The sequence below is a fragment of the Polistes dominula genome, unplaced genomic scaffold (assembly GCF_049000335.1).
Source record: "Polistes dominula isolate Pdom_NZ unplaced genomic scaffold, Pdom_raw_medaka contig_78, whole genome shotgun sequence".
NCBI classification, from domain to species: Eukaryota; Metazoa; Arthropoda; class Insecta; order Hymenoptera; family Vespidae; genus Polistes; species Polistes dominula.
The window spans coordinates 3850337-3875129 of record NW_028301042.1 but is presented as its reverse complement, the minus strand read 5'-3'; the positions used below and the strand labels follow the sequence as shown (position 1 = coordinate 3875129).

The following is a 24793-nucleotide window of genomic DNA, read 5'->3' as shown; positions in this document are numbered from 1 at the left end:
TTATCTTTCTAAATACTCTCGTCTAAATAAAGATTTGAACAACGAAAAATCTAAAAAATGCATTGAATCGTATCGCTCTCTCAGCTTATCGAACTGTGTACACTACGAGTCTCAAATTTCAGCCCCGTGGTAAGCTCCACCGATTTACGCTGGGCGTTCAACATCTTAAAAATGTTTTTATTTTATTGAAAAATTAGTATAAGTTTCTTAAATACGCAAATATCACAGTTTATACTACAATTTTCATATATGCATGGGTCAGTACATCTCTTTGGATATTTTTCATAAAAACATATAAAAATCAAATTTAATACATATATTTTGTCTTTATGCATCAAATATATTTTATAAAGAAGCAAAATAAAAATATAACAGTAATTTACTTGCTTTTGAATGGAATTTGTCAGCTGCTCCTCATTTATTCCACAGTATTCTCTAATTCTTTTTCTCTGATGTATCTGGTAATTATTTTTCTTTTTTTAAATATTTCAGACAATACAATTATTATATATTCTATGTACTTCATAATCATTTATTATAATATTTTCTAAATAAAGAATTTAATACTAATTTTTCAATAAAATAGAAACATTTTTAAATAAAAAAGATATGACATGTTGTAAAAAAAAAACTATAGGCATGAATATTATCGCATCGATAATAAAGATAATAAATGTAGATCGAATTTCAACAGACCTTCCCTGTTTTTTATAATTCTTTTCTCATGATAAGGAGCTGACCTTGGGGTGTAGAAAGCTGACAAAAACTAATATTTTCAAAATTCTATTCATCAAGATGGAATGCTGAATGCGATAGCCATACATAGAAACGAAAATTGTAGAATATTTGTCGACAGAAAGATACGTCGTCCTCTAATCCAAGTAAATATAGCATATATTTTTGAAACTCAGGTAGATGAATTTTTTTTCTTTTACACTTTTCACACTTTCTGTGAATGTGAGATATTTTTATCATGGGTTAGTTTACACAAATATTTCTTTTTGTGTTGCAACTAATAACTATAGATGCTGTTAAAAAAGGGAACAATTGTGGTCATATTTTTTTCGTTTCATCGGGTTTTTAATTACAACGATTTTAAAATCTATTTCTATTTTCGTTGTTTTATTTTATAATATTAAAAAATTATTTTAAAAATTTATTTTCTATATTTTTTTTCTATATTTGTAAAATAAGTTATATTATTTTAGTCTTATTAGAAATATAAAGTAAATAAGGTTTATTTGTTTTTGTAACGTGTCTAGTTTCTTCTATTTAAAAACTTTTCTATTTTATTGAAAAATTAGTATAGATTTTCTAAATACGCAAACATTATAATTAAAATACATGTCTTTGGATATTTATAAGAAAAATATTCTAAAATGTTGTTTAAAATTTTTTTTCTGATATATCTGATAATCATTTCATTTTTTTGTAAAATATTGCTGACAATACAATTATTATATTCTATATATTTCATAATTGTTAATTACAATATTTGCAAAATAAATAAATTAATATTAATTTTTCAATAAAATAGAAACATTTTTAAATAGAAAAGAAATACCACGTATGGTAAAATAAAAACAGACCAGGCACCTTCTTTCTTTATTTCGACCGTCGGTTCGTTTGGACCTTATACTTTTGTCGCATACCTACGTGCTTATCTCTTTTTATTCCTTTTACCCTTCTATCGCTCCTACCTACAAACATTTCGAGTATCGAAAACATACGTGTCCACGCTTTGTAGTATGCAGTCGCACACAAACGCACACATATACAACCAGAAGCGATGCCTACGAAGCATAGCATAAAGAGGAGACCGAGAATAGGAAAAACTCTTTTTTTTTTTATATTTAAAACAATTTTATTTTTAATTTCTTTTTTTCTTGTTACTAATTTTGCTTTAATCCTTTTTTTTCATTTTTTCTTTTTGAACACATTATATTTACTAACATTTTTTTAAGATTTTTTTGTAATTTGTTTTAAAAACGTTTGTTATTGCAAATATTTTTTTTTTAGACGTTTTTTGTTATTTGTATTAAAAATGTTTGTTTTTTTTTTATTTTTTTTTTTTATCTTTTCAACTTCTTTTCTTTGTACAGATTTTTTTTCTGCAAATAACTTTATTTTCTTTTTTTTTTTTTTAATTAAACATGTTCTATTTTTTTCGATGATGAAAGTGAAGCATTTAAACTTAACGTGACGAAAATGTCAATGATGAATATGCTATTTCTCTGAGAGTTAATTTTATAGAAATAACATTTTGGTTTTTCATTTTTTTGTATTTTTTTCTCTTTTTGTCGTTTTCGATTTTTTTTTTTATATATTTTTTTATCTTTGTTGCTTCTTTTTTTCTGCATTTTTTTTTTTTTAATGTTTTATTAATTAAACTTTTTTTTGTAATTTTTTTTAAAAGTTTTGATTTGTCTAATATTTTTTTTTAACATTTTTTGTTATTTGTATTAAATATGATTGTTTTTTTTCTATTTTTTTTTTTGTCTTTTCTACTTCTTTTCTTTGTACAGATGTTTTTTCTGCAAATATCTTTTTTTCTTAGTTTTTTCAATTAAACTTTTTTTTTAATTTTTTTTTGAAAACGTTTGTATTTTTTTTTTTTATTTACTTTATTACTTCTTTTTTTTTTTGTACAGATCTTTTTTTTAAATATTTTTTTCTTTCGTTCTGTTATTACAATTTTTTTTTGTAATTTTTTTTAAAAGTTTTGATTTGTCTAATATTTTTTTTTTAACATTTTTTGTTATTTGTATTAAAAATGATTGTTTTTTTTTCTATTTTTTTTTTTGGTCTTTTCTACTTCTTTTCTTTGTACAGATTTTCTTTCTGCAAATACCTTTTTTTTTTTTTTTTAATTAAACATTTTCTATTTTTTTCAATGATGAAAGTGGAAGCATTTAAACTTAACGTGACAAAAATGTCAATGATGAGTATGCTATTTCTCTGAGAGTTAATTTTATAGAAATAACATTTTGGTTTTTCATTTTTTTGGATTTTTTTTCTTTTTTGTCGTTTTCGATTTTGTTTTTTATATTTTTTTTTATCTTTGTTGCTTCTTTTTTTTGTACAGAATTTTTTTCTGCAAATATCTTCTTTTCTTAGTTTTTACAATTAAACTTTTTTTTTTAATTTTTTTTTGAAAACGTTTGTATTTTTTTTTTATTTACTTTATTACTTCTTTTTTTTTTGTACAAATTTTTTTTTTTTTAATATTTTTTTCTTTCGTTCTGTTATTAAAATTTTTTTTTGTAATTTTTTTTAAAAGTTTTGATTTGTCTAATATTTTTTTTTTAACATTTTTTGTTATTTGTATTAAAAATGATTGTTTTTTTTCTATTTTTTTTTTTTGTCTTTTCTACTTCTTTTCTTTGTACAGATTTTTTTTCTGCAAATATCTTTTTTTCTTAGTTTTTTCAATTAAACTTTTTTTTTTAATTTTTTTTTGAAAACGTTTGTATTTTTTTTTTTTATTTACTTTATTACTTCTTTTTTTTGTACAGTTTTTTTTTGCAAATGTCTTTTTTTCTATTTTTTTTTTTGTAAATTTAAACTAATTTTATTTTTCATTTTTTTTCTTGTTTACTAATTTTGCTTTATTAATTTTTTTCATTTTTTCTTTTTGAACACATTTTTTTCTTGCTAATATTTTTTTAGGTTTTTTTCTAATTTGTTTTAAAAACGATTGTTTTTGCAAATATTTTTTTCAAAGCATTTTTTTGTGATTTGTTTTAAAAACGTTTGTTTTTTTTATATTTTCTTTTACCTTTTTTACTTCTCTTTTTTATACAGATTTTTTTTCTGCCAATGTTTTTTTTTCTTTGTTTTTTCAATTAAACTGTTTTTTGCAATTTTTTTTTGAAAACGTTTGTTTTTTTTCAATTTTTTTTTTTTTATCTTTGTTGCTTCTTTTTTTTGTACAGATTTTTTTTCTGCCAATGTTTTTTTTTCTTTGTTTTTTCAATTAAACTGTTTTTTGCAATTTTTATTTGAAAACGTTTGTTTTTTTTAATTTTTTTTTTTTTATCTTTGTTGCTTCTTTTCTTTGTACAGATTTTCTTTCTGCAAATACCTTTTTTTTTCTATTTTTTTTTTAAATTTAAACTAATTTTATTTTTCATTTTTTTTTCTTGTTTACTAATTTTGCTTTTTTAATTGTTTTCATTTTTTCTTTTTGAACACATTTTTTTTTGCTAATATTTTTTTAGGTTTTTTTTCTAATTTGTTTTAAAAACGATTGTTTTTGCAAATATTTTTTTCAAAGCATTTTTTAATGATTTGTTTTAAAAACGTTTGTTTTTTTTATATTTTCTTTTACCTTTTTTACTTCTCTTTTTTATACAGATTTTTTTTCTGCCAATGTTTTTTTTTCTTTGTTTTTTCGATTAAACTGTTTTTTGCAATTTTTTTTTGAAAACGTTTGTTTTTTTTCATTTTTTTTTTTTTTATCTTTGTTGCTTCTTTTTTTTGTACAGAATTTTTTTCTGCAAATATCTTCTTTTTTTAGTTTTTACAATTAAACTTTTTTTTTTAATTTTTTTTTGAAAACGTTTGTATTTTTTTTTTTTTATTTACTTTAATACTTCTTTTTTTGTACAGTTTTTTTTTGCAAATGTCTTTTTTTCTATTTTTTTTTTTTTAAATTTAAACTAATTTTATTTTTCATTTTTTTTCTTGTTTACTAATTTTGCTTTATTAATTTTTTTCATTTTTTCTTTTTGAACACATTTTTTTCTTGCTAATATTTTTTTAGGTTTTTTTTCTAATTTGTTTTAAAAACGATTGTTTTTGCAAATAATTTTTTCAAAGCATTTTTTTGTGATTTGTTTTAAAAACGTTTGTTTTTTTTATATTTTCTTTTACCTTTTTTACTTCTCTTTTTTATACAGATATTTTTTCTGCCAATGTTTTTTTTTCTTTGTTTTTTCAATTAAACTGTTTTTTGCAATTTTTTTTTGAAAACGTTTGTTTTTTTTCAATTTTTTTTTTTTATCTTTGTTGCTTCTTCTCTTTGTACAGATTTTTTTTTTGCAAATGTCTTTTTTCTTCGTTTTTTTAATATAACTTTTTTTTTGTAATATGTTTTAAAAACGTTTGATTTGTCTAATATTTTTTATTAAACATTTTTTGTTATTTGTATTAAAAATGTTTGTTTTTTTTATTTTTTTTTTTATCTTTTCTATTTCTTTTCTTTGTACAGATTTTCTTTCTGCAAATACCTTTTTTTTTTTTTTTTTTAATGAAACATTTTCTATTTTTTTCAATGATGAAAGTGAAAGCATTTAAACTTAACGTGACGAAAATGTCAATGATTAGTATGCTATTTCTCTGAGAGTTAATTTTATAGAAATAATATTTTGGTTTTTCATTTTTTTGGATTTTTTTCTCTTTTTGTCGTTTTCGATTTTGTTTTTTATATATTTTTTTATCTTTGTTGCTTCTTTTTTTGTACAGATTTTTTGTCTGCAAATATCTTCTTTTCTTAGTTTTTTCAATTAAACTTTTTTTTTTAATTTTTTTTTGAAAACGTTTGTATTTTTTTTTTTATTTACTTTATTACTTCTTTTCTTTGTACAGATTTTCTTTCTGCAAATATCTTCTTTTCTTAGTTTTTTCAATTAAACTTTTTTTTTTAATTTTTTTTTGAAAACGTTTGTATTTTTTTTTTATTTACTTTATTACTTCTTTTCTTTGTACAGATTTTCTTTCTGCAAATATCTTCTTTTCTTAGTTTTTTCAATTAAACTTTTTTTTTTAATTTTTTTTGAAAACGTTTGTATTTTTTTTTATTTACTTTATTACTTCTTTTTTTTTGTACAGATTTTTTTTTTTTTTAATATTTTTTTTTTCGTTCTTTTATTACAATTCTTTTTGGTAATTTTTTTTAAAAGTTTTGATTTGTCTAAAATTTTTTTTTTAACATTTTTTGTTATTTGTATTAAAAATGATTGTTTTTTTTCTATTTTTTTTTTGTCTTTTCTACTTCTTTTCTTTTTACAGATTTTCTTTCTGCAAATACCTTTTTTTTTTTTTTTTTAATTAAACATTTTCTATTCTTTTCGATGATGAAAGTGAAAGCATTTAAACTTAACGTGACAAAAATGTCAATGATGAATATGTTTTTTTTCTGAGAGTTAATTTTATAGAAATAACATTTTGGTTTTTCATTTTTTTGTATTTTTTTTCTGTTTTTGTCGTTTTTGATTTTGTCATTTATATTTTTTTTTATCTTTGTAGCTCCTTTTTTTTTGTACAGATTTTTTTTCTGCATATATCTTCTTTTCTTAGTTTTTTCAATTAAACGTTTTTTTTTAATTTTTTTTGAAAACGTTTGTATTTTTTTTTTATTTACTTTATTACTTCTTTTTTTTTGTACAGATTTTTTTTTTTTTTTTAATATTTTTTCTTTCGTTCTGTTATTACAATTCTTTTTGGTAATTTTTTTTAAAAGTTTTGATTTGTCTAATATTTTTTTTTTAACATTTTTTGTTATTTGTATTAAAAATGATTGTTTTTTTTCTATTTTTTTTTGTCTTTTCTACTTCTTTTCTTTTTACAGATTTTTTTTCTGCAAATATCTTTTTTTCTTAGTTTTTTCAATTAAACTTTTTTTTTTAATTTTTTTTTGAAAACGTTTGTATTTTTTTTTTTTTTTTTTTACTTTATTACTTTTTTTTTTGTACAGTTTTTTTTTTAAATATCTTTTTTTCCTATTTATTTTTTATATTTAAACTAATTTTATTTTTAATTTTTTTTTGTCTACTAATTTTTCTTTATTACTTTTTTTCATTTTTGCTTTTTAAAAACATTATTTTTATTAGTATTTGTTTTAACTTTTTTTTTTCAATTTGTTTTCAAAACTTTTGTTTTTTTATATTTTTTTTTATTTTTTTTACATCTTTTTTTTGTACAGATTTTTTTTTGCAAATGTCTTTTTTTCTTTGTTTTTTTAATTAAACTTTTTTTTTTAATTTTTTTTTGAAACCGTTCTTTTTTTTTTATTTACTTTATTACTTTTTTTTTTTGTACAGACCTTTATTTAAATATTTTTTTCTTTAGTGTTACAAATATAACTTTTTTTTGTATTTTGTTTTAAGAACGTTTGTTTTTCCTAATATTTTTTTTTCACCATTTTTTGTGATTTGTTTTTAAAATGTTAGTTTTTTTTATATTTTTTTTATATTTTTTACTTCTTTTTTTGTACAGATTTTTTTTCCTGCAAATAACTTTTTTTCTTTGTTTTTTTAATTAAACTTCTTTTTGTAATTTTTTTTGAAAACTTTCTTTTTTTTATTTACTTTATTACTTTTTTTTCGTACAGATCTTTTTTTTTAATATTTTTTTCTTTAGTTTTAAAAATATAACTTTTTTTTGTAATTTTTTTTAGAAACATTTGATTCGTCTAATATTTTTTTTTCACCATTTTTTGTGATTTGTTTTTAAATGTTTGTTTTTTTTTATTTTTTTGTTATCCTATCTACTTCTTTTCTTTGTACAGATTTTTTTTCTGCAATTATCTTTTTTTTTCTTTTTTTCCCTCTATTTATAAAAATACTATTTTAAATTTCATTTATTTTGATTACTGCTTTTTTATTTTTTTAATTTTTATTTCTAATCAAATTTTTTTTTTTTAATTTTTTTCTTTTCTTTTTTTTCTTTAATTATAATTATTTTTGTAATTTGTTGTAAATAGATTTTTTTTCTAATTACTTTTTTTCTAATATGTTTTTAAAACGTTTGATTTGTCTAATATTTTTTATTAAACATTTTTTGTTATTTGTATTAAAAATGTTTGTTTTTTTTTATTTTTTTTTTTATCTTTTCTATTTCTTTTCTTTGTACAGATTTTTTTTCTGCAAATAACTTTATTTCTTAGTTTTTTTTAATTAAACATTCTCTATTTTTTCCGATGATGAAAGTAAAAGCATTTAAACTTAACGTGACCATAATGTCAATGATGAATATGCTTTTTTTCTGAGAGTTAATTTTATAGAAATAACATTTTCTTTTTTTTCCTTTTTTTTTCTTGCCGTTTTTGTTGTTTGTTTTTTTTATTTTTTTTTTTATTTTCTTTGTTACTTCTTTTTTTTTGTACAGTTTTTTTTTGCAAATATCTTTTTTTCCTATTTATTTTTTATATTTAAACTAATTTTATTTTTAATTTTTTTTGTCTACTTTTTTTTCTTTATTACTTTTTTTCATTTTTGCTTTTTGAACACATTATTTTTACTAGTATCTATTTTAACTTTCTTTTTGCAATTTGTTTTCAAAACTTTGGTTTTTTTATATTTTTTTATTTTTTTTACATCTTTTTTTTATACAGATTTTTTTTTTGCAAATATCTTTTTTTCTTTGTTTTTTTAATTAAACTTTTTTTTGTAATTTTTTTTTGAAACCGTTCTTTTTTTTTTATTTACTTTATTACTTCTTTTTTTTGTACAGACCTTTTTTTTAAATATTTTTTTCTTTAGTGTTATAAATATAACTTTTTTTTGTATTTTGTTTTAAGAACGTTTGTTTTTCCTAATATTTTTTTTTTAACATTTTTTGTGATTTGTCTTAAAAACGTTTTTTTTTTTAATTTTTTAAAAATCTTTTTTACTTTTTTTTTTATAGAGATTTTTTTCTGCAAATGTCTTTTTTTTCTTTGTTTTTTAATCTAACTTTATTTTATAATTTTTTTAAAATCATTTGTTTTTTTTTACATTTTTTTTCACTTACTTTTTTACTTCATGTTTTTGTACAGATTTTTTTTCTGCAATTATCTTTTTTTTTCTTTTTTTTCCTCTATTTATAAAAATATTATTTTAAATTTCATTTATTTTGATTACTGCTTTTTTAATTTTTTAATTTTTATTTCTAATCAAATTTTTTTTTTTAATTTTTTTTTTTTCTTTTTCTTTAGTTATAATTATTTTTGTAATTTGTTTTAAATACATTTTTTTTGAATTACTTTTTTACTTTTTTTTGTACACACTTTTTTTCTTAGAATATTTTTTTTTTCTTTGGTTTTTTTAATATAACTTTTTTTTGTAATATGTTTTAAAAACGTTTGTTTTTTATATATTTTTTTTATCTGTTTTACTTCTTTTTTTTTACCCCTTTTTTATTTTTACCTTGTTTTTGTAATTCTTTTTAAAAACCTTTATTGTTTTTTATTTTTTTCTAACTTTTTCTTTTTTTCAAAAACGATATTAATATAAAGATATATTTTTTAAAAAGAGTCCTAAAAAGGATATATTTTATTTACCTAGGCTAAAGGACGTAATATCTTTCGTCGACAAGCAGCCTATGATTTTGGTGTCTTACCTCTGCGCTAGTAGTGTTGTCTTTGCTCCTTGGGACTCCTCCCAACGGGTTGTGATCATGCGAGAACGCATGTTTAAAGTGGGGAAACCGCTCTGTGTCACTGACCGGAGCCAAAGGGGGGGGGGGTTTAAAGTTGAGCAGGTCGGGCACAAAACGAAGGGGGGCTATTTTGACCGTCCTCAAAGAGGATAAATCGTTCGCGGATGTTGTCCGGACATTACGTTTATCTGATGCCCTTGACAAGGACGATTACATTAGGGGGTCTACGCATACAAAGAAGAAAGCCTTCCTTGTACGTACCAGCGGGGATGCAAAACCGGGTTTTAATGACCGTCTCCGGGAGATACTCCGTAATCACGGCGAGGTAAAAGATATGACCCCCAAGGAAACACTAGAGATCCTAGATCTTGATATCCTGGCCGAAAAACAGGAGGTAATGGGCGTCTCGCTTGACGCCCAGCTTGGCGAGAACGCCGACAGAAAGATCTCTGTTCTGGGCCCTCATAGCCTAGGGCAGAGACTGGCTGTCTGCGAGATAGCCAGGTTGGACGCCACCCGTCTCCTACAAGCCGGACGTATAAAGGTAGGATTTATAAGCTGCTGGGTTAGGGTTCGGGTGATGGTACCCAGGTGCTATAGGTGCCTCGGATATGGGCATTTTCGTGCGGGATGCAAGGGACCCGACTGAAGTGATGCATTCCGGAAATGTGGGAAAAGGGACACGAGGCTAGGGCCTACGCGGGCGCCCTTTCCTGTTTCTTCTGTTTATCAGAGGAAACCAGGAGGACGTCGCACTCGCCGGGCTCTGCCGTCTGCGCCTCTTTCAGGAGAGCTCTAGCGGAGGCACGGACAACACAGGGTAATAAAGGAAATAATTATGGCCCAGGTTCTCAAAGCCAACCTAAATAGGAGTAGCCTGGCCCACACCTTACTTCCACAGATGGCATTTTGATCGGGACCCTCCTACATGGATCATTAACCCCTCGCGCACCGCGGCTATCTGGGTTCGTGGAGGAGCTACGTCCAGTGTGACGGGGCACGGAGCGGGGGAGAACTTCGTCTGGACTAGGATGGGGGGGCACAACTTACGTAAGTGTGAACCTATCCCCAAACTGTAGCTCGGCGGAACTCGACCGAAAAAAGGCGGCTCTCGAGAACGCGATTCGATGCCTCGGTGGGGATGTAGTACTCGCAGGGGACGTCAACGCTAGGGCTGTTGGGTAAGGGATGCCAAAGACAAACAAACGCGGACGACTGTTACTCGACATGACAGCAATACTGGACTTGGCGGTAGCTAATGTGAGAAGAGTAAAAACGTACAGGAGACCAGGCTACGGTGCATCCATCCCGGACGTGACATTTGCGCCTGACAAAATCTTAGCGAGGGTTATAAATTGGAGAGTGCTAGAAGATTATACTGCCAGCGACCACCAATTTATAACCTTAGAAATCAGAGGAAGACCACAAAGAAGGACGGGAGCACTTCAACCCCCCATGGGGTGGAACGTTAAGAGACTCGACATAGACAGACTGACAGATAAACTGGAGACGGAACCTGACCCTGTAATGCTGATCCCCTGCGACATCGGGGGTAGGGAGACGTCGGATAGGTTGTTTCAGGAGACGGTGGGACTCCTGAGGTGGCTCTGCGACGCGTCTATGCCCAGAAGACATATGAGACAAGACAGAGAACCAGCGTACTGGTGGACGGACGAGATAGCACCCCTCCGTAGCGTATGCCTAGGACTCCGACGGAGGGCCCAGCACTCACGTGACCAAACGGAGGCGCTGGCCCTCTCCGAGGAATACCGGATTGCGTGCCGGAAACTAAGGCGTGCGATCAAAGTGAGAAAACGGGAGAACTGGACTAAACTTATCGACGAGGTGGATTCAGGCCCTTGGGAAACGCTTTATAAGATCGTGACCCGCAACCTGGGACGGTTCAGACCACCTGCCATCAGAGACGAAAAGACCCTGAATAAGTGTGGACGGGGGACGATGTCGACGAAGACGAAATTCCGGAATTCTCTCGGGCTGAGTTTACAGTGGCGGTGACTCAGCTCGCGGGGGTAAAAGCTCCGGGACCGGACGGCATCCCGGCGGAAGTCCTTGGGATAGTTTCAAGGCTACGCCCAGGGATTCTTCTCAGCCTGTACAACACATGCTTGAAGACGAGAGTGTTTTGCAGAGAGTAGAAGACAGCCCTTGTGATCCGATCCCGAGGTGCCGTCTTCCTATAGACAACTGAGCTTGCTGAACTCTCTCGGCAAGCTCTTCGAAGCACTACTCAGAACCCGGATCCAGCAGGCTGTACAGGCGGCCGGGGGACTTAACGACAGACAATACGGTTTCAGAAAAAGACGATCAACGATGGGCGCGATCCAAAGGGTCGTGTCTGCGTTTGACAGAGCACAGACTAAATTCCACAAAGACAGGCACTGGCGTGCACTACTGAGTGCTCCTGGCAACACTAGACGTACGAAACGCCTTCAACCCGGCGAGGTTGGTGGACATCGTGCAGGCGTTCTTAATCGTCTTCCTGCTGCCGCGCTACCTTCTCCGAGTCTTAAAGGACTACCTACGTTACCGCCACATTACGTACATGGCGGAGACGGGGGTTAAGACGAGAAATCTGACAGCAGGCGAAGCGCAGGGCTCAATCTTGGACCCCGACATCTGGAACTAGACTCAACGACGAGGTACTCGGCCTTTCGGTGCCGCCTGGGGTCTCCCTTTTAGGGTATGCAGACGATATAGCTATAGTCATAGTTGCAAAGGACGCTAACCTGGCGCAGACGCGGCTGCACCGGGCGTTAAGACGGGTCTGTGAATGGATGCACGGACATGGTCTGGAGTTAGCCGTACACAAGACAGAATTACTCTACCTAATGAGAAGACGGATAGACACTACTGCTCCCATGACGGTGGGTACGACCTGATTGCTGCCGGGAGGTACTGCTAAATACTTAGGGGTAACCCTAGAAACGATGTTGTCCTTCTGGCCGCATATCAAGGCCGCTGCACAGAGGGCGGCTACTAAGACGACTGCCCTTACCCGCCTCATGGCAAATACAAGAGAACCCAGACAAAAATTAGGACATTACTGATGGCGGTCACCCACTCGTCCTCCAACAAACTAAGAGGATGATCAGATATGCCGGCCAGCCCGAAGTAATGTGTACAAAAGTCCTGGACTGGTTTGGGGACAGCTGAAGTCAACCACTGACTTCATAAAACATATATATGATTTTGGTGTCTATCTATGACTATGGCATTCATCATTCAATTTTTATTTCTTGAATTTCGAAAAGTGTAGTTTTTTCAGCTTTTCCATCCAGATATTTTACCGGTGCCCTTCGTTATATATGGTATCAGTATTATAATAAATAAATCCAACGATTATCTTACTCCTGATACTTTTCATTCGACCCATTCTCATGAAGTTTGGTTTTAGGAAAATTTCACTTTTAACACGTGTGATCTGTAAATATGATACTTCTATCTTATATCGTTGTTTCAACAAGTTTTCATCTCTTTTCTCAAACATTATTTTCAATCTTACAAAATTTTGTACTCTACTGATAACGATACGGTTACAAACATACTGATAAGATCAATGATAACTAAAAAGCAATCACATTATATGCTTACATTATGGTTTATATACAAACTCTTTTGTGAATAGAACGAAATAAGAACTGTACGACTAACGCGCCTTACTGCTACGCATAACATCCCATTTAGTTAATTCAATGCTCGAATAAATACCACTAATTATAAAATAAAAAGAACATCCGATGAAATATTAATTAATTGTTTATTTTAATTTTTTACTATCAAATTGCGTTAAATACGTTTTTTTCTAATGATATTTATTGCATACAATAAATATTCATCCGCTGATTTTTTCTTTATTTTCTTATTAAATTCATAAATTTTAAAAGTGGATTATTATTTGTTACATCCTACTTCTTCTACAGATTTAAAGATATATCTCTATATATCTTGTTTATAAAAAACTATTTATTAAAAAACATTTCCATATAACTATGTTTAAAATTGAGTGATGTACGGATACTACTTTTTGAATTAACTGCATACGGTTTCATAGAAAAATTAAAGATAAATTTGAAATGTCTTTAAAAAAATATCTAATACATATTAACTAATAAATATTTCCAATATTGAATGAACGAAACATGCGTTATTGATGCAACGAATATATATTGTGATTGTCAGAAGTGTTAAGATTGTAGAATTTCATAATTCTACGCTAAATTATTTGTACAATAGCGAAATGAAAAATGAAATAAAAACAAATATATATATATATATATTGTTAAGGTATAGCTGATAAATAAGACAACGCAGAGTTAATATTAAAAGTAAGATTTATTATAAAAACGGTGTAAAGAAAGAACTGTTGAATAAGCCTCGAGCTAGGCCGAATACAGAATACAGAATAACGGCAGGGCGCAACAGCACCCTGTACTAAGGGACTGTGCGGCCCATAGGAGGAGTAGGGGTAAAGAGTAGGGGTGACGGAGTGAGAAGACATAACGTCTCTTATATACGCTATTCTTTACATATATAATAAACATAAAATATTTAATGAAAATAAAAATTACAATAAAGCTTACAATTAATATGAGTAACAAGAAATTGATACTTTTATTATAAACTCTTAATATTTTTGCGGAGGTGTGCTTAGAATAAAGATATTCAAGAAATTTGACAAGCTTTTGAATTTACGAAGAATATATCTCCCTAGGTCCTCCTCTATTACAATACAAATCTTTCTATTGAATATGTACGGTCGAAGACGACTTGAGATTTTCGTTGCGCTATTTGAAATCCGCGCCAAAACATTAAGGCATTATACTTCTTCTGGAAACATCAAACTAGGGAGTAGGGTACGTGCGCATCCCCCCCCCACACAAAAATCTTTGTCAGGTTCGCCCGATTGGAAGCTTACCGAAGAGAAATCGGTTTCTTCTTTCTCGGAACGTTAACGACTATACACTCTGAGCGAAAGAACTAATAAGACATTAATTGGGTGAGATCCTTTGATTGCATTCTTCAAACGCGAACAAAAATTCAACTACGTACTGCACCATAGTTGATCACCGCTATTATAATTTAATAACATCCAGGGTTTTTATACCGCAAGGCTTTTCCCTGACGAGCTAATAAAACGAAATTCTGTGTATTGTCTCAACCTCGTGTTAATTCATTTTTGTTATACCCTTCATTCTTTATCATAGCATATCATAACCGCCAGAGGACTCCATGTTGAAGAAGTTTGTGCAATACATAATAGCCTTGGTGAAAGTCGTGGCCAATACCATTTTAGTTCTAGTTGATTTTATAAATTTTATTTTATACATATGTAGGGAAATCAATGGTTTTGTATCTGGCTAAGGATATCTAATCTCTCCGTGTTGCCGACACCATTTGAGATATAAAAGATATTCTTTATTTCCAAAAGTTACTGTTTATTACAATTACAATATGATAACGATTCACAATCTCTCACACTCACTCTGACCTCACAAAGACGCACGAAACCCGCGAATATCCGCAATCCTACCGCAACTCGTTACTCACTCGCTATTCATTCACTATTCACTCGCTATTCACTCGCTAATCACTCTTAAAACAGTCCTTTCCTTATATGTCCCCGCCCCCACCCTGCATCCCTGGGGGGATGAACCATCTTTCTCATCATTCTCGAATTTTCTAAACGTCCAGCTCGGTCTAATAAACAAATCACCGATATCGCGTGAGAACTTTTTAGGCTCATACAGACTTACACACACACAACTTACGCAACTTACAGAAAACAGACCACGCATCGTCTTTCTTTATTTCGACCATCGAGTCCTTTTCCCTTTAGTCTTTCGTCACCTACCTATATATCCATGTTTACTCTTCGATACTTAAAACTCCCCTACACATATGTATATATACGTATGATACAATATAATTAATCTCTTGTATTTATTTTCTGGATCTAAGATAAGAGACTAAGAGCTGTATCAGACAAATAAATATAATTAAAATATTTTTTTATTTACCAATAGTTACTACATAATTGAAAATTAAACTAAATTATGTAAAATTATCATTATAATTTTCCGATAATTCGATATTTTATTGATTGTTGTTCCAAATTATGCTATTTTTTATCTTTTTCTTTTTGTTGAATATTGATAGATAGTAAAAATTTAAATTATAATATTATAAAATTATAAATTTTAATCAGATTTTTATATGTTATAGTTAAACGCATTATTTTATTATAAAAAAATTAACACATCTCTCTCTCCTCTCCACTCTTACAATTAGTAACCCCTTGTAGGAGAGGTTTCCCTTTGTTTAAAAAAATTGTTTTTCGTCGTAATTCTGTCGGAAACACAATCTCGAAGGGTAAAGTCTACATCTCAAAGAAAAATATACTAAAACAAAACTCAAATGTAATTTAATATAACATAAATAACTCAGTGTACACGAGGGTATTAAACACACACCGTTCGAATTATTATTCGCCCAACTTACCCGCTTGCCATGTTCTCCTCCTCCTATACAGGAAGACGTGGACTTTACTTACGCTTAATGCTTAATTTGTAATTTGTAATATTTACTTTTCGAAGAGATAGATAGAATGCAGAAGCTCGCACGGCATAACTTGGAAGAAACAAAAATTAGAAGTAAAGTCTATTAGTTCTAGTTTAAAGGTCCCGTTAAACTACTAGAATTATTAGAAAACAATAACGCTATAATAGAAATCAAAAAGAGAAAAACAGGAAAGGTTCACGTAAAACGATTAAAATCATATAAAGAATAAAATCAAAATCTAATAGTCAATGCATTGCGGGAGTCGTCATTTCTCTTGTCTGAATTAAAATCGTATAAATATAAATTAGAAAACATAAGATGGACCCAGAACGATCACAAACCAGCAAGGATAGAATGACCCCGAGAGGCTCGACCTCTCTCCCAAAACGGTAGCGACGTCACTCACTGGAGCTGCCTACGGGTAAGATACAAGACACCCACAACACAAGCCAAGCACCAATAACTCCGACCGTAGGAACATTGACGGTTGGAAGGGGCAGAGCGGGGCCGACCGACGACTACGACTGCCCCTTCCATTGCCTGACGCCATATCCATTCTAGACAAAATTAGAGTTGATGCATCCCCCTCTCTGTCCAACTGCAAATACAATGGACGTCCACGGGGGGTGGGTGATTCTTAGGCTATTCTTAAAATGATAACTGTTTTTGTCTTTATATAACATTAAATAAAGTTAATTTTTTATAAAAAAATAAACGATACTTCTTAAATCAATGGATCAGATCGAAGAAGTTATACACCCTTATACACAGAAAAATTTTGTTATTAAAAATATTACACAATTCAAACAAATAATAGGCATGGACGATACAGGAGGTATACTATAAGATTCTTCCCGTAAGTGAATCAATGTGTCTTTCGTTTAAGCAGTAATCGAGCCAGAACCACAGACAAAAACAGATTCGGACAGCAGACCATCCCTCGTATTATCCTGATAGAAGAAACGTATCATGAGAACAAATTAGTTTATAAGGTTACCCAAATGTTTGAATAAATGATACACTTTTGATATAATTAACTTGTTTAATTACTGGCTAAACCTGGAAATAAAGACGGACCATATTCCACATTTCGAATAGGATTGCGTCACATGCAAGTATACAAATTTTCTAAATATACATAAACAATATATTGAGTTATAGGGGATATTAAAAATACTCTTTCTTATAACACAATTTTCTCTTTTTTTATATGATAAGGTGGAAGCACGTCTTTACTCTATCAGGAATAGAAAAAGGAATAACGAATAACGAATAAACCAAAAGAAAAATATTTCTTCGCCAAGCACTTAAGATGCAGCTGCTCCTTGGTAGGGATAAAGAAAACAAAGATTAAGAAGGACCGCCCATCGATAGAACAAAAACACTATGTGTCCCACACCGGATCACGGATATTATTTATATACATAAAAGTATCGATTGCATTTTGTAGAAATGGTAATTAAACGCAGAATAAAGAATACTGCGTAGAATTCAACACAATATATACATATAATAACATATTCTTCCTCGATCATAAAAATTTGATAACTACGATATTGTAGATTTAAAAGGGGCTCTTTAATTCATCCCGGTTCTCGCAATCATAAGCATCGTAGAAGAATTCGATTGCAATAGCGGTCCGCTGAAAGTTACGACGATATCGTTTCTCGAGGTGGGCGACTGCGACATCCATCCTCGACATCTCAATAACACACGCACACGCATCAATTACTTCAAGCCACCGAATATCAAGTTATTCCTTATATTATTATTATTATTATTATTATTATTATTATTATTATTATTATTATTATTATTAATTAGCATTAGGAACTCGAAAGTTCATTGCCGCAAATATCAAATGCCGCCACTATTTCTGTCCCTGAACGCGATCCTTCCATTCGTAGTCTTCGTATCCTATTTCTTTTAAGTTCCTTCTAATATTATCCTCCCGTCTAGGTTTGGGTCTACCCATTAATCTTTTCCAGTTCGGTATACTGACCAATAATTTGTGCGCCGTTAGATCCTCCCCCATGCGCGCCAAGTGACCAGCCCATCTTACTCGGCGTGAATTTACGACGTTAATAATGTCCGGTTTGTTGTACAATCGATGTACTACTACGTTATGGAGTTTTCTCTATTCGCCCGTTTCCTCATCGCATTTTGCACCGAAGATTTTACGAAGAATTTTGTTTTCGAAAACCCTAAATTTCTTTTTGTCCCGTAACGTAAGCGACCACGTTTTGCTACCATAAAGGACTACTAGCAGGATGATTGCCCTGTATATCCTGATTTTTAATCGCCTATACAGTATCTGCGAGCTGAGTAATTTGGTAACCGAATAAATACATGATTTGACTAAATTGATTCTTTTCTTAAGTTCTTCGTTAATTTTGTTCGTCTGCTTTATGATCGATCCTAAATACCTAAAGTTACTGATCTGATTAAAAATTTTATCCCGGATGACCAAAGTCCCAGTACTAGGCATATTCTAAACTCTATCGGTTATCAAATATTTGATTTTTTCCACGCTTATTTGCAGTCCCAGATCTTTAGTATTATATTTTTTAGTATTAATATTTTCGCGTTATTAATTAATGACTCTTCTTTGTCCCCTAACAAAGTAATATCGTCCGCGTATGTCAACAATTGTGTTGTCGCGTTCAACTGTAGACCTTCTTTACTTTTCTGTAGTTCTTTGACAGCGATTTCCAGTACTAAATTGATCACAAGAGGTTACAATGCGTCCTCATGTCTTAACCTGCTATAGATACTAAAATCTTCCGACGTTTGGTTACCTATCCTCACTGGTTACCCCTAGTTTCCTTTAGGCAAGTTTGAACCAGATTGACCAATTTTCTTGGTATCCTCGTCGTATTAGGAATTCGAGTATTTTTTCTCGTTTTACCGAATCGTACGCATTTCGGAGATTTATATATTTATACGACTTTTTCAATTATTGTTACCTTCTCCGTTACAATTACTTTCCTCATGAAGACAATTTGGCCCGAATGTTGTTTTAAATATATTTTCTTTATTGATTTTTGCGTTAAAATCCTTAACGACTATCTGCTGCATATAATATCTCGGCAATTGATCCACGACGCGCTCGAGTTCCTCGTAGAACCCGTCTTTAATTTCGTCCTCTTTAGCTTCCGTCGGCGCGTGTACAATAATAATCGCAATCTTGTACCATCAACCTTGCAATACGAGCAATCCTAATCTTTCATTTACAAATCTAATATCTTTTATCTTGGATAGTATTCTTTTCCGAATCATGAACTCTACACCGAAACTATGGATCACAAAAAATACTTATGTGTGCTGACCCATGATAAAGATATCTCAAATTCACAGAAAAACCAACATCTATCTGAATTTCAGAAAAGGATATATTATATTTAATTAGTTTACAATAGAGGGTATCTTTAGGTAGATGAACATTCTACGACTATAGTGACTATCTATGGCTATAGGATTCAGCATTCTATCTTAATTGATACAATTTGGATAGTGATAGTTTTTGTCAGCTAGCCCATCCCAAGATCATACCCGTGCATTTTGTTATATATGATAATAATATTATAATAATCAAACCCTACAATTATATTACTCTTAATACTGTGCATTTGTCTTTTAATCGCGTAGGTTGGTTTATTGTTTTTCTATATTTTTTTACAGTAAGTTATATTATTTTAATTTTAAATATAATCGCAAGTATTGTGTATTTTTTTTGAGGGAACGTTTCATATTTCTTCTATTTGAAAATATTTCTATTTTAATGGAAAATTAATATAAATTCAATAATTATTTAAATATAACAATAAATACATGTCATTTAATGTACATTTATTATAACTATAGTCTACCGGTCCTTGCAGACCTAGCAGTCCTTGCAGCCCTTGCGGTCCTCCCGGTCGTTCCGGTCGTCCCGGTCATCCTTAACGATGGATAGTAGGTAATCTTTCTGTCCTCATCCTTTTGATCTGAAGTGGTCTTCGAATCATGATCCGAATTACTAGGTGGACCAATGTCTATTTTAGTACCATCTGGTAAAGCGTGTAGCATCATGCATTTATTACCCAGTGGACATTTTCCAAGACCTTTATTGAAGTATTTACAATCCGTAATACTATAAGAAACAAATTTTATTATATATTTAGAAAGAGAAAAGAATAATATAAAATGTATTTTTTTATTTCTTTTACCTTAATGCATTTTTATAATTCATTATCAATTTTTCTTTTTCTTCTTTTGCATCAACCCAATACATACTAGGATATACCATTTCGGAGATGACACGGCATTCTGGACAAGCTTTTCTTATTTTCTTTTCAAAGTTTTTATGTAATTTCCATTTTGTAATGCAGTTTAAACAATAACAATGATTACAGTTTGGCAAAATACCAAACTTTCGATCGCTTGCTGACTTTTCCATTATTTTTTCATAACAGATACCGCAAGACATTTCTTTGCTACGTTGATAAATAAATAATACCTCCTTGTCAACTTCATGTTTTTTAATACATGCCTATAGAAAAAAAAATATATATCATGTTAAAATATTTTGTTACAATTCAGATAGATATTACTTTAAATGCTAGTTTGTTATTACCAAGTATACTCTAATATGATAATAGATTATTATTCTTCTTATTATTATTATTTTTATTACTATTATTATTATTTAATAATATTAATAGTAGTTAAGAATTAAAAGTTAAGAATTAAAAAGTTCATGGCAGAAAATATTAAATCACGCCAGTGTAGATACCCGTTACTGAGCACGACTCCTATATTCGCGATAGTCCTAGCATATTTCTTCAATTTCCCTACTAATATTGTTCATTCATCTATGTCTCAGTTTACTATTTGCCTCTGATCTTTTCCCGTTCGGTATACTGATCAGTATGTTTTGCGCAATTTGCCCCTTCTACATGCGCCCAACGTGACTTGCCCATCGCGAATTAGCGAAATTTTACGACGTTAATGATGCCCGATTTGTTTTACAATCGGTGTATTTCTACGTTATTAAGTTTTCTCCATTCAAACCCGTTTTCCTTGTTGCGTTTTGCACCGAAAATTTTACGAAGAATTCTATTTTCGATAACCCTAAATTTCTTCTCGTTCCGTAACGTAAGTGACCACATTTCGCTATCATAAAGGACTACCGGTAGGATGATCGCACTGTATGTTCTGATCTTTAAGTGCTTAGACAACACCCGCGAGCTCAGTAATTTATTCAATATGTTAATAGGTATATTTATAAAATCTGATATCAAATAGTATATTATCTCAACTTCTATTAAATTTCAAGAAATTAACAAATACTAATAAAAGAGTAAATAACTTATAACTTATAAATATATATACTTACAACATATAAATATGGGCCGTTGGTTTTACATAGCCCTGTAGATGTGAAATATGGACATCTGTTAAAAGGTCGGCAAGGAATAGACACCAAAATATCAGAAGCTGGTGGATCTGATGGACTTTCCATTTGAGCATATGAAAGAGGTTTGGATTTATCAATTGATGTTTCTGAAGTATTAAACATTTCGTTGTTGGATGTAGAAGAACCAGCAACTGATGAGGTAGTTGATAACATAAATTCAGGAGCTTTAACCAATTTTTCATCCACATGAATACTTCTCGTGCTGCAAACATAAATAATTCTGGTATTATTATTTTTTTCTAATGAAAAGAAACTATTTGAAGAAAATGTGTTTTCTAAATATATTGAAAGATATATTAACACTTTGTCGTCCGTACGTTCCGTAAAAGTTTTTCACTTATAACCGGCAGCAGTAATTTAGATTACTTCGCTTCTAACCAGCCGTTCTTAAGGGCCACCACTAGTGTAAAATTTGGAAAAAAATGATTTCTCTGTTTGTATATTTCAATAGTCTATACCTTTAAAATTAACATACTAAAATCTAAAGTTGACAGCGTTAAGTCGAAGCGAGAAGCAAGCGGTCGGCAAAGTGTTTACAGATTAAACGTTACGTCAGTCATTAAAGATTGACAGCAGACTTTATGTTCAAGTTGCGTAAGTCACCAATGACTGATATTCCTGTGTATACCGGAATGTTATTTTGTATTTTTTATATTATTGTATTTTATATTTTAATTCCTGCATAACGGATTATTATGATCTGAACAAAAAAATAAACAAAATAGCTTTATTGCTTAGCGTGTTAAATGTTTTCAATTATTATCAATAAGATATTAAGATCTGTGCTTTATTATCTGAAAGATCAAATCGGGGATTACTTTTTAAATATAGTTGTTACATAAAACAGTATATGTGTTACATACGTATTTGTTAACTTCATTGAAGTTGCAGTAATGTTAGGACGTCGTAGCTTTAACTTTCCTCGTAAATATCTTGGTATACAAGCGTCGTCATTAGGGGGTTCGAAGTCATGACGAAATCGGCAATTATTTCCTGCTTGGCAGCAGCCTTTTTCAAAAAGCCTAAATGAAACATAGATACAAGAAATGAATATAAATATACATGTTAAGATTAATTCTATATAAGTATGATATATTAAAGTCATTAAAATTCTTTACTTTGATACACTATAATTTATTTTGCCAGTTGTATTAAGTATTTAATTAAAGTCTAAAAATATAGATTTTTTTCAAATAAATAAAACTAAGCATATTTATTAGCATAAGTAAGCGGACATTTCATGATAAAAATGAACTGATATCTTAGCATTCATATATTAGTAAAATTTAACTGATTTTAATTACACGGTTGTAAATAGTTAAATAAATTGCTTATATATATGTATATATTTATATTTACTTTAACTTTTTACATATTACATACAAATAGTATTTCCTAAATAGGACAATTATTTTAAAAATGTTAAGATAGTTTATAATAATTTGATAAAATTATCAATTAGAGGTAATATATAAGTTCACATCTTACGGGCAAATAAATAATTCAGGTGTCCCATTATCGGCCATTTTCTCAAACTTTCACTATTAACAATTCGTCAATACTATAAATAATAAATAATGAATAGTACACTGTAACGATTCGTTTTTCGAGAGACGCGTGTGGATGCCAGCAAGGACTTCCAGTAAAACAGAACTGATCTAAAAATTCCTCGGGTAGAGCCGTCTTTATAGGTTTTCAGGTTTAGGAGAGGGGGGAACAATTCATTAAAAAATCTATTCAAATAGTGGGGGAAAAGCTGAAACGTAAAATTTCTAATTCTTAACCTTGAAGTCACCTGGTTTTTCTTTATTTTTTTCTTTACCATAGAAAATAGGAAAGGTCGAAATAGGAGAAGGTTCTTTGGAAAAGGTTCTTTGTAAAAGAACAATGAAGTTAACAATGTTAGTCTTCCTTTTGCAGTTAATGACGGTCCGAAAGACTTTCTAACTCAGAAATCTTCACAACAATAATAATAGAAAATAATAGGAAAGAAAAAGGAAAAGAGAATATATTTCAAAAGCAAATAAATTATTATAACATTTTTTTTTATTTCTTCAAACAAGGTATTTGATTCATAAAATTTAAAATATATCTATAAAAATTTTTTTTATATGTTTTTGTAAGAAAAATTCCATAGACATTTTTTAATAGAAGATAAATGACACATTTAAAAAGAAAAAAAAACACTATAATTCCCATTAAATTTCCAATAAAAATAATATTACTTACAGTAGAAGTATAGAAAAATAATATTTTAATAATACTATTTAATAAATGATCCTACTTGGGATATTATGCATTGGTCTCATTCTCTCGAAGCTTGGTTTTTTGAAGGTGTGTAAAAAAACGCCTACCATGTGTGATCAGTACAAATGATATTTTTCTTTTTCTCTTATTTTTTTATTTATTTTCATTTATTTGACTTCCTTTTTTCTCGATTTATGACAACAAGAAGTACTTTCTTTATCTCGAGACATCTAATATTTAATTCTATATAACGGCGTTTATGTAAAATAAATAATATAGAAATATATTATTGTGTTTTAATAACGTGCATTATAATCATTATAAATGATACAAGAAGGAAGTTATTAGAATAATTTATCACGTCTTATATTAGGCGAGGACAACGATGACAATAAAATTGTAGAAGACTATACGAAAATAGACGAATCATACAACTAGGGTTAGAATGAGAGTAACAAGGGGTAAAGGAAAACATAAACTGTGATATAATCCAAGTTGATTCACAGTTTAATGTAAACTTCGAAATGTTATAAAGGTTAATTTTTCATCTGATCGAAGTGTGTGTGTTTGGTCTGATGTATGTATGAGTAAGAATGCGTGTGCACGCGCGTGTATACATGTTAAAGTACGTTGATCGATAATTAATTATAAAAAATATCTATTAATTTAAAAAATAAATTATATTAACTCTTTCACCCATTACTCAAATGATTGTTAATTATTCGACAAAATTATATGTATATTATAATTTAAAAATATGTATTTATCTATTTACGTACTTTGCTCTTCGAAACCCATCGATAAACTGATTACATTGTTCTCTGTGAAAGTACTTTCATCGATTGTTCTAAAGAAGAATAAATTTCTATTTATTATGGGAATATTATTATTTTTTTATCATATATATATGTTACCTTCGGAGTATCATACTAACAAGAATCAATAATTGATAATTCACCGATTTTATAATAAGTTAAACTGATTGAAATTTTACTGTTTGATTTCGAATATAACGGTACACGTTTCATTAATACTTACCTCAATTTCTTATTATAATAATAATGTACTTCTGTAATTTTATTAATTTAAAACATAATTACCTTAATCATTTCTCCATTTACTATACATGATAAATAATAAAAGATACTT

At 29.3% G+C, this 24793-nt stretch overlaps 2 protein-coding genes across 3 annotated transcripts in view; both read right to left on the bottom strand.

The window, feature by feature from the left end:
* LOC107071373 (uncharacterized) overlaps positions 1 to 24793 on the bottom strand; it is a 146038-nt gene that overhangs the window by 25550 nt on the left and 95695 nt on the right. The window lies entirely within an intron of this gene.
* Positions 19359 to 22923, bottom strand: LOC149031765 (uncharacterized). Its single transcript, XM_089174905.1, has 5 exons — positions 22886 to 22923; positions 22261 to 22419; positions 21317 to 21599; positions 20148 to 20470; positions 19359 to 20071 (listed from the first exon to the last, which is right to left on the bottom strand). The coding sequence occupies exons 1-5, from the start codon at positions 22921 to 22923 to the stop codon at positions 19798 to 19800; spliced, it is 1077 nt and encodes a 358-aa protein (XP_089031031.1). The 3' UTR covers positions 19359 to 19797.

Coding starts and splice junctions, on each gene's coding strand:
- LOC149031765 (XM_089174905.1), bottom strand. CDS start 22,923: ATGGCCGATAATGGGACACCTGAATTATTTATTTGCCC. Junction 21,600..22,260: donor TCAATGAAGTTAACAAATAC/GTATGTAACACA, acceptor TTATGTTTGCAG/CACGAGAAGTATTCATGTGG. Junction 20,072..20,147: donor AATTATAAAAATGCATTAAG/GTAAAAGAAATA, acceptor TGTTTCTTATAG/TATTACGGATTGTAAATACT.